The sequence below is a fragment of the Patiria miniata genome, unplaced genomic scaffold (genome assembly GCF_015706575.1).
Source record: "Patiria miniata isolate m_02_andy unplaced genomic scaffold, ASM1570657v1 HiC_scaffold_22, whole genome shotgun sequence".
Lineage (NCBI taxonomy): Eukaryota > Metazoa > Echinodermata > Asteroidea > Valvatida > Asterinidae > Patiria > Patiria miniata.
The window spans coordinates 10,087,902-10,098,873 of record NW_024037061.1 but is presented as its reverse complement, the minus strand read 5'-3'; the positions used below and the strand labels follow the sequence as shown (position 1 = coordinate 10,098,873).

The following is a 10,972-nucleotide window of genomic DNA, read 5'->3' as shown; positions in this document are numbered from 1 at the left end:
ATCTTGTTGTGAATATCAGTGAAGTCACTTTTCAAAATAGTTACTTTGTTAATATCATATATATATCTACTTTATTAGTATTAATTAAAATATCTACTTTATTATATTTCAATAATTATCATTCGAAAATGTTGAGAATTTTGTATTCTCCCGAATAGTTGATTTAGCTCCTTTAATGCAATTTATTACCTTAATTATTAGATTCATTGTCTTCATTATGAATTGAACCTACGTTATGGGACTCTCATGCCTTGCCTCTTTCTGTGAACAACCTTTCTCAAGAAAATACCATGATTCAGCGAAGCTTCTTTAAAACTATCATATTTTGTTATAATTTATATAATATCATATGAATAATTTAGTGACGTCCACAGTATAAATCTTTATCTAACCCCCCCTTATAAAAATTTAAAAGCCTGAGCACCCACCTCCCCTTTCCCCAAATGGGAACGAAGGAACAAAGTAGTGCTGCGCAATTTTTCCCATACACAAGGAAGATAGAATCAATTAAACATGTTATTGTCTAATTATTGTTAGAGTTCTTAGGAGTTTTAGAACCTCGGTTTCGTTTCGGGTTTTGCCTAAAGATATTCAAACACCCTGAACGTTGGGAATTTGGCTAACAACTGCCTAAGGGAACATCAAAGCCTTTTAAATACGAAACTAAAGTAGGGGACAGAATATTCTAGAAGGTACGCAGTTTCCTAGGAGAAACTGTCCGGGGGATAAAACATCCTGGGGGATAGAAATATCCTTCCGCACCTGTCACGTAATGTGTACTAAATCTTTGGTGCTAACGATCGTCGTGTATTCACCGGCAGATCCAGAACCAAAATTATCGGGGGGGGGGGGAACCGGCCGTTCGGAGGTTCCAAATTCGAAATGTGGGGGAACCTCATTGGATGATAGGGCGCTTCCCCCATTATCTTTGTGACTAATAACACCACTATTAAGACGCATAACACTAAGGCATTAGCAATCATGCGTTGGCGGATAGGCAAGTACATTAGTTCAGTAATTGCATACGCGGAGGAGCCAAAAACCTCATTACTCGATAGTGTGCGATACGTTTCTTTTTTGTTTCAAGTATTTTTCCGTTTGATTGCTCATCGGTGTCTCCTTGCTAATTAGCATCTGTAAAAAAAAGGGACCATCGCTAATCATTGTGGTGTCATTACACACAGTCGACGGATTCAAGTATATTGCCATGAGGAGAAAGGGGAAAATATCGATCAAAAGCAGCTGCGTAGCTTCTCATTATCAATGAATTTTTTTTGTTTTTTGGTCTCTTGTTTTATCCCGAACAAAATATTTAATGTATTTGTCTTGTTATTTTTGTATTTCTATGGTTTTTGGATCTGTTCTGTACATGTATATATATATTTTGTCTGTTCTTGTTTTTGTGCTGTTGAGGTCGAATAAATAATAATACATGTAATTATAATAATTATTATTACCCTGGATTGGACATTTGGGAGACATTCCCATATACTTGTGCACAACATTTTTCAAACTTAAATGTGCCCTAACACAATATTCCCTTGTCCTTTTTCCACGAATTTTGATATGTTTACTAATTAGACCACGAGCAACAAAAATAACTCAATTGCGCCTCTAAAGGGGGGGGGGGGGGGACTGTGACATTAGGGAGACATGAAAATGTCTCCCTAATGATCGGTGTCTCCCACCGTTCGAAGGAATTACGATACCGTGTCTCCTTCATGGTACCTTTACACGTATAATGATAATAATAAATCCTATTTATATTCTAGCAAAACCAGAGTTTTTCACTTGAAATGAGCCAATTAACAAAATCGGCCTACTGATAGTTGTGGAATAATTATTAATGCCCATAAGGGAATGCGGTGGGGCAGTACTGAACGTCTGGTTTAAAAACCCATTTGCCACTGCAGGTGAAACAAAATACTCTCTGATTTTATTTATTCCATTCCCAAATTGAACAAAGAATTTTACTGGGCGGGGTTTGAATGGGCGACCTCGGGATTGCCGTTCCGGTGCTCTACCAACTGAGCTATCCAGCCCTATGTTAAGCCCGCGCTTTACACGAGATCTATTATAGCCGAGCAAAAAGTCATTTATGGCAGTCTGCTTATTAGCACGTAGGCCCTATAGCTCACTGATCACCGTGTGCAGTCAATTTTTACTGAGTTTTCTGCCTCACAAGTCACGAGGCCGTGAGGCACACGATTTTTTTTCGCCTTGCAAGGCGCAAATCTCGCCAGCCGTGTGCGGGCATCCTATACGTCGGAGCCACAAACATTAAGTAGCCAATGTTGAAAGCACATACTCTGCTCACGTGATTTCAAGATGGCGGCCCCCAACGAAAGTGTCCGCGACGTTGTCAGCAACTGTATTATAGAGGACAAGCTGGATGATTTGTGATCAGATCATCCTTGTTTGTCGGTCGCATGATTTCAAAAATAGGGACAAACGTTTGGTGAGCTTTTAATTGCAAAACAACCAGACCAAATATGTGTAACTACATACCGATCATTGGTAGGCTACATCATGCATGTACGGTTGGCCAACCATTGATTCAAGTATAATCTGGCCACTATCAGGGGGACACATTTTCCGTTGGGCAGCGGGACAGATTTACTTGGAGGGGGACAGACTTACCCAAGGTAAATCTGCCCGGGGGGGGGGGCAGATTACCAAGGAGGGGGGAGGGGAGAGAACACAAAATTACCGTCCACGCATGGGGCGGATCCGGATTTTTTCTCCGGACACTTGGCCTCAGTCAAATCAATAGGTTGGGGTGGGGGGGGGGGGGGGGGGCTCGTACCATACTTTCAGTGGGAGCGATGATCAAATCCGACAATCATGAACACTATATTACAGAATAGTGTACAAATTCCTCCGTATCCCCAGCTTTCTCAGGCCGAATGTTGTGCACAGGCGGACATTATTATTACCGGTGTGATTGTCATCAATTTGTTGGGTGTCAGAGCAGGGAGGGGGGGGGGGTCACATTATTTGTAATATATTTCTATAATAAAAATGGAGTCAGAGCTAGGGGGGTTCGACCACCAAAAACCACCCCTCTGGATCCACGCCTGTAACGACAATCGGGGAGGTCTCATTCTCAAACCTCGCTCCAGTCAATTTTATTGTTCAACTTTGAAAAAAAAAATATCATATTATTAGATCAATGGGCCGCCAGACCCCAAAACTGGTTTGAAACGTTTAACGTTTATGACTGCTCCATCACACTATCAATCTATCAACCAATCAAACTATCAGAGCAAAATATATTTCGCCACGGCTGCACACTACACAATCTCATCAATGGTGATTATGATTCAATTTCAATCTGCAGTACAATTAATTGGTGTCGAGAGTCAGTTGAGGACTTGTTACTTCGGTCCGCCACCGGAGCCGCTTCCTGGTGAACATTGGATGCAAGCAGCCCCTCGAGAGATACGCAAAATATGCCCAGGGACACGAAACTCGACTGGTAAGGAGAACTTAGTGAACACATCTTCAAAAGCGTCTTGTTGTGAATATCAGTGAAGTCACTTTTCAAAATAGTTACTTTATTAATATTATATTAATATATCTACTTTATTTTTATCTACTTTATTATATTTCAATAATTATCATTCAGAAATGTTAAGATTTTTGTATTCTCCCGAATAGTTGATTAAGCTCAATTTTTTTTAAAGCAATTTATTACCTTAATTATTAGATTCATTGTCTTCATTATGAATTGAACCTACGTTGTGGGACTTCCATGCCTTGCCTCTTTTTGTGAACAACCTTTCTCAAGAAAATGCCATGATTCAGCGAAGCTTTCTTTAACATTTTCAAATTTTGTTATAATTTATTTATTTATTAGTTTTGACGTCCGCAGTATGGATCTTTTATATTAACTCCCCCTTATGAAAAATAAAAAAGTCTGGGCACCCACCGCCCCTTTATCCCAATGGGAACGAAGTTACAAAGTGGTGCAGCGCACATTTCTAATACACAGGGATGCAAGCATCAACTATCATAAATGGTCTAATTATTGTAAAATTTCTTAGGGGTTTCAAAAACCTTTTGTTTCGGGTTTCGCTTAAAGATATTTAAAGCACTGAGCGTTGGGAATCCGTCTAACAATACGAACGCGATCTGCCTATGAGGGAACATCAAAGCCTTTTAAATACGAAACTAAATTTAGAGTTATTTCTGAATTGCTTCTCAATCATTTAGAAGTCAGCGATGGAGCCGAAGCCACGGATGAGGTCGAGATTTCGTCAACACCCTCTGCTCCCCGATATGCTGACTGCAGTGACACCGTGGACAGCGGGATGACTGGGCGGGGTGTCTACACTATCTACCCACCGCAATATCCAAACGGCTTGACCGTTTACTGCAGGGGAAATGGATAGTAAGTTTCTTCGCTTTATCTCATCCCTATCCGGTTCGTTAGTGTGACGTCATCTCAATTTAACCATGCGTACTTCACACGGTGTAGCATAGTGTGGAAATTACATGTGCATTGTGCAGGTCGAAAAATACATAGCCTTACCAAATCAAAGATATCTTTGCTTTGCAGCGTTGGATTTTCTTGGTTTTTTTAACCAATTATAAACAAGACCACAGGTTTGAAAATGCTATAAAATTCGTCACCGACACCACGAAGTAACACCATATTTTTTTTTTCGATTTTCAGTTTTTTGGATTTTTAAACATTATTCATCAAGGCCTACCATTGCACGAAGTTTCAAAGCTTCAAGAGCTTTACTTTAATAATTGCGCTAAGTATCCATGGCAACTTTTGCGCAAAAGTGACAATTTTCGTTTTCACGAAGTAACACTCAAGTTCCATTGACCATTGCAATGCATGGCGCGCACTCTGCTCATAAGTGAGCAAAAACGTTTTCACGAAGTAACACTCTTCTTGCAATAAGTTGTATGAGCGCGCGCGCGCTGACCTAAGGTTGCACTTTCCTCGTGTTGAATACATTGAAGAGTGTTACTTCGTGAAAACGAACATTTACAGTTTTGCAGCCTTTTCGGTTTCACGAACTAACACTCATCTTTTTTCTCTTATTTCTTGTTTATTTAATACACAAACGGGTGAAAAACAAAATTCAATTCATCAAGTGTCCACAACGAGAAACCCAACTGAAAATACTCTGTCGTTTTGACGCAAAGTGTTGTTTTAGAAGGCGTTCAACTTTAGTCGCCTTTTTCTCCGATTGCTAGTTTTTACTGGTATGTAGATGGGTGTTACTTCGTGGTGTCGGTGACGAATTTGATTAGCTAGTCCTTACCAACTTTTGAGAAAATCAGCGATTTCTTTATGCACAATGTTTATTGGGACACTCTGTATAGCACGAATGGAACCGAACGTTAACGCAGCTTGAGTGTTTGATGCATGCGCGTGTATGACGAAGTCACCAACGATCGAATACATGCAGTTCCGACATGAAATCAGCAGTCAGGCCCGTTCCCTCAGAGTCGGCGGTTCGTCAACCCCCAAAATGGAACTTTTCATGTCAACTTTAAACATATATCGTGCTAATGCATGTATGCGAGTTGTACATGTTTATACGCTTATCCCACTGGCGATGGATCTTTGGTGTGCACAGATGGCGTCGTAGTGATATTTTCGAACATTATGGGAAACAAAGTAAACATGTAACTAAACAAAAAGCAGGAAAATGCGGAACTCGTCACCGAATGGGGAGGATTAAATCAAATCCCTCCTCTGGCCCAGCCCCCTCCTTCAATAACACTGACCTGCACTTGAAACACCTGTTGTGTGTAATCAGCACTTCGCGGAATTAAACCGATCGTCTTATATCAATGTGTTAAAATTGTCAAGGAAGCAGGCACGGATCAAGGGGGGGGGGGGGGGGGAACCCCAGCTCCCTCAATGTTTTCCATGGAAATTTATGACAAAAAAATGCCAACCCCTCCCCCTGCTCTGACACCCAAAAAATGTTTTATTGTTAAACATTTCTGCCTTTGCACAAAATACGGACAGAGCCAGCTTGGCTAGGGGGTATATGTACACTATTGTGTGATATAGTGTTAATAATCGTTGGATTTAAACAGCGCCCCCATGAAAGTATGGTACGAACCCCCCCCCCCCTCCCCCACTACCAAACCTATTGATTTTCGGAGGCCAGGTGTCCGGAGAAAAAAAACCTGTCTAGATTCACATTTTTTCGCCGATGAACCCTCCCCCTCTTGCAAAAATTCCTGGATCCGCCCCTGGGTAGCCTGTTGGTAATATCGGTCCGGCGTCGCTCAAAACAGACAATTGTCCCGTTTTGTATAACACAAAGTGATAAAGTTGTTCATTTGGTAACTCCGTTCTTTGCTGACTCATTCTAGGTGATTCAGAATCGTAAAAGCGGGTGGGTCAATTTCACCCGTAGCTGGGCCGAGTACCGAGACGGCTTCGGTGATCTGACGTGGGAGTTCTGGCTGGGCAACGAGGTAGTCCGCCAGCTGACCTCGGAAGGCACTTGGAGACTACAGATTATAGTGCAAGAAGCAAAAGGCTTAAAGAGAATAACCTGGACGCAGTTCAAGATCACAGGTGACAACTACACACTACATATGGATCCATTGCAACCAGGGGATCATCATTACTCAAAAGGTATCAACTAGTCTTCTTTCTAAACAAATATGCTACTGTTCATATACAATTCAAAAAAGCCCTCAAGAAATGTAATATTCGTTTTGAATGGACACTGTTAAGATCACAGTAATATGCGAACTTTTACCTTTTGATACTCGTTGTCGTATAAATAGCTTCCTTTATGAAACAATTTCAAAGTAGTTTTGTCCATTATGCCAGTTTTGTCGCCATGATTGCAAACACCAAAGTCGTGCTTTGTTTACATTGTGTCTTTGAAGGGAAAACAAAGAATTGAAATCACGAAATTCAATTGATACAATGCATAAAAAGTACACGGTGCACGAAACCTCACGTAGCAGGTCAACATTACCTTTTCCAAAAATTGCATCACCAAGCATTGAATGCGTGTTATTGTTTCACCCCAATTCTTTATTTTCCTGTCAATTTATCTGTAAATAAAGCGTGATACTTTTTCACGCAGACTGTGTTGACAAAGCTTATTCTATTTTGGCTAGGAATCTACTTGATTTTCAACGAGTAAAAAGTCACGATGTAGTTTTTTTGGTGGTCTTTGATAGATACCTGTGAAATATGCCTGTAAAATATGTCAGAGATGTCCCTTTAAGATTCCTTTACACCTCTTCGTCGCCTAAAATTTCAAAAGATGATACTTCTTTTAAGGTGGAGTTTACCTGATAAAGGCACGTTTTGTTACATCGGTTTGGTATCGGTTAGTCGACACACTGATGGTTGGTGGTTGAACGTTTGTACAGTTAATTTAAGCTCGAAGTCATTCGAATGTACTCAGAGGAAGCTTTTTTGTCTTACACATGCTCAGTGGAATAGCACATTGCTTTTCCAACAATCTCAGCATTTGGTATCATTTTCATCCGTTTGCTAGGAAAGTCTCTCACTGACGTTTCCTTAGGCCAGCCGTTCTCAACCTACGATCGCGACAATGACGCCGATGGCAACGCCAATTGTGCCGCTCAGCTGAAGGGAGGCTGGTGGTTCAAGACTTGTACTGGAGGAGTCGGGAATGTGGATCTCGTGCCGACTAACCTGAATGGGGAGTATTCCTATCCCGTCAACTACACGGGGCAAGATTACCGCGGTATGAGGTGGGCTGGTGCGCTTGAGTTTGGTGACCAAATACTATCTGCTTCACTGAAAATCATGGAAACCATGACAGTTTAAAGGATAAAAAAAATTAAGCAACCGTTCTTCTACGTTTATCAACTACCCTTAAAATTCCTTTAGGAAATTTGTGATAGAAATCTAGCGACGTGCGATTGCAAGGTGTTTGCTGGTGGTTTTTAGATTATAGTGAATGCTGTATCAGCATCCATACTCCAACCGGCCTTAAACAGAGTGTTTCATTTCGGGCAAGCACATATTTATTCCCGTTCATAAATACCTTTTCGGTACAAAACAAGTCAATTTTTTTTTTAAATTTTCCAACATTTTTACTCAACAATTTAACTTCATTGGGTTTTTTTTCGGAACACCCATCTAGCTTATGTGCTTTGGTATGGCCTTCTCGCGAGTAACCTTAAAAACCTCCTTATCGGCACAGAACGCAGCTGTTCCGGTGTAGTGTGAATTTAGGACTATGAAACAATATTGCGCATACCTAAGTGAGGATTGTGAATGTTTAATCAACAAAACGGTACTGGCAGGCACCGGATTTCATGTAGGAGTCCAATTTTCATATGTCGCTGGAAAAGTGTTTTAAGACCTGCCAGCCGGTCTTTATAGACCGTAAAACCGGCCACGTGATTGGCTCTCGACCAATAGGAATGGGAAAACTGTCTTAGGTATTTATGAATATTGTATAGTAAAATGCGGGTGTTTATTGTGAAAGTGTTATTCTATGTAGATCAATATTTCACATATGTCATCTAATTATTTATTTCAATATATTTATAAATTATGAATTTAAGATAAGAAGTAAACAAAAAAAATCAGCACTTATTCACAGTTTATCTAAGTTTGGTTTCAAACCATAACTGGCTACAACGTTTTTACGCGAAAACACACAGATTCATTTCCAAGCACACTACACGTTAGAGGCAAGAAAGCACCAAACGGGGGCCAGTTACAGACAATAGACACCGGTTACCTTTGGCTGGTTACCGGACCTTAATATCATTCTTTTCTTTGCTCAGCGCATTCTGCACTAGGTAGCTATACTACAATTGTTAACACTCTTTATTTGTTGCTTGTGAGGGCGCACTTGTGCACGGAGTGTATAGACCAACTAAATTCGTTTCCGGTATATTTCATTATATTTCATTGCCCTTTAAGGGTGGGAAATCATGCCGGAATAGTTTAACACAATACATCTGTTTAAGCTATACATGGGTCATTCCATGTCAGACCAACGCACTTTTTTACCTCATGTCTTCCGATTTTGATAAAAATTGCTGTGCTTGTAGGTCCTGATGAGCAATGAATGCACACCAATTTTTAGCCCGATCCGACCTACCATGTGGTCAGGGCAGAAACCACAAAAACTGACATTTTTTGAGTAAAATACCACCCTTTTGGTATAAATATGTCAAAACTATGGCAATTTTCATCGAATATATGTGAATTTGGTATTAAAATAATGAGGATTGCATGCTCAAAGCACTTCTTTTGTCAAAATTAAATTTTGTGAAAAGTAGGTCACATGACCTTTCATATGCTATCGTGACCTTTGACCCATTTTTTGTAATAATGTATCATTCCGAAAATCAACGAAATAAAAATAACTTGCTAGAGCATGTCTTCCACTATCAGAATCTACTAAAAATCAGTTGGGGTCTTTAAAATTTACAACTTTATGACTATTTTTGTACAGTTGGTAGGTTACAAATGAGTCAATTTATAGACTTTACATAAGAAATACACCAACACAACTTACTATTCTGTTTCTAAAGTTTCTAAAATATATCTTGGTTTGTGAATTTCTCATTCTGAGGGCTGATGAGGTCTAACCAGACTCATAGTGTAAATTATCAGCAGTGGCGCACCCAGGATTTGGCTTTTGGTGGGGGGGGGGGGGGTCATAAATTGGTTTTTGTTCAAATTTCTGTAAAAGATTGGACCAACAAAACTAGCCTAAAATCAAACAAACAAATTGACAATGTTGGGGGTGGGTTCAAGCCCCCCCCCCCCCCTCCTGGGTGCCACTGATAATTAGTTATCCCACGAGCGCTTGGAATATGAAATAATGCAATGCTGCCGTGACCCATATGCCACTCGATGCACTACATAATTCCGTGTTCCACGAGCGCAAGTGGGATTTATAACCAATTTATCTTCAAGCAAACTTGATATCAAATGCGTACACGCGGTGAAGATGTACGTGCATACATGTAGTGTATTGGTCCGTTCAGCAGGAAATAACACAACATATGTACACGTACATTTTTAATATCTGGGGTGCAATATAGCTGTGCAATATTATATAAAATCACACAGTTGTTGCTAAAGATGGACTAATCAGGGTCTAGGATTCAAGTTTGTTTGAAGATAATACTTAATATTACAATCAAAGTTACCTTTACTCATTCATCACTGTGCTTCTTGAACTTTAATGACTCTCACAGACTTGGCATTTTGTTCCTTTGAGATGAATTTCACCTGGACGTGAGTCCGCTGTACTGGGTGAAGGCCTGGTTACTGTTAGTGGTTAGCACACTTCTGAGTCCAGATATTCTGATTAGACAGTTTCTTTGGAATCAGAAGGTAGAATTTTGTTTTTTCTGGCTTTGTACTTTATACATAAAAATCTAGATAAATTTTATTAACTTAAGAAACAGAATAGTAAGTTGTGTTGGTGTATTTCTTATGTAAAGTCTATAAATTGACTCATTTGTAACCTACCAACTGTACAAAAATAGTCATAAAGTTGTAAATTTTGAAGACCCCAACTGATTTTTAGTAGATTCTGATAGAGGAAGACATGCTCTAGCAAGTTATTTTTATTTCGTTGATTTTCGGAATGATACATTATTACAAAAATTGGGTCAAAGGTCACAATAGCATATTAAAGGTCACGTGACCTACTTTTCATAAAATTTAATTTTGACAAAAGAAGTGATTTGAGCATGCAATCTTCATTATTTTAATACCAAATTCACATATATTCGATGAAAATTGCCATAGTTTTGACATATTTATACCAAAAGGGTGGTATTTTACTCTAAAAATGTCAGTTTTTTGTGGTTTCTGCCCTGACCACATGGTAGGTCGGATCGGGCTAAAAATTGGTGTGCATTCATTGCTCATCAGGACCTACAAGCACAGCAATTTTTATCAAAATCGGAAGACATGAGGTAAAAAAGTGCGTTGGTCTGACATGGAATGACCCACATCTGAATA

General features: G+C 39.7%; 1 protein-coding gene across 1 annotated transcript; it reads left to right on the top strand.

The window, feature by feature from the left end:
• The first annotated feature begins 4,301 nt into the window (after positions 1-4,301).
• Positions 4,302-8,355, top strand: LOC119730872 (angiopoietin-related protein 4-like). The gene is made up of 3 exons (XM_038203935.1): positions 4,302-4,393; positions 6,352-6,619; positions 7,503-8,355. Exons 2-3 carry the CDS (start codon positions 6,580-6,582, stop codon positions 7,796-7,798), a joined length of 336 nt encoding a protein of 111 aa, XP_038059863.1. The 5' UTR covers positions 4,302-4,393; positions 6,352-6,579; the 3' UTR covers positions 7,799-8,355.
• The last annotated feature ends 2,617 nt before the right edge of the window (positions 8,356-10,972 follow it).

What these genes read in the sequence shown, in the direction of transcription:
- LOC119730872 (XM_038203935.1), top strand. Translation starts at nt 6,580, where the DNA reads ATGGATCCATTGCAACCAGGGGATCATCATTACTCAAAAG. An exon ending in GGATCATCATTACTCAAAAG is followed by an intron (nt 6,620 to 7,502) that starts GTATCAACTAGT and finishes TCCGTTTGCTAG; the next exon opens with GAAAGTCTCTCACTGACGTT.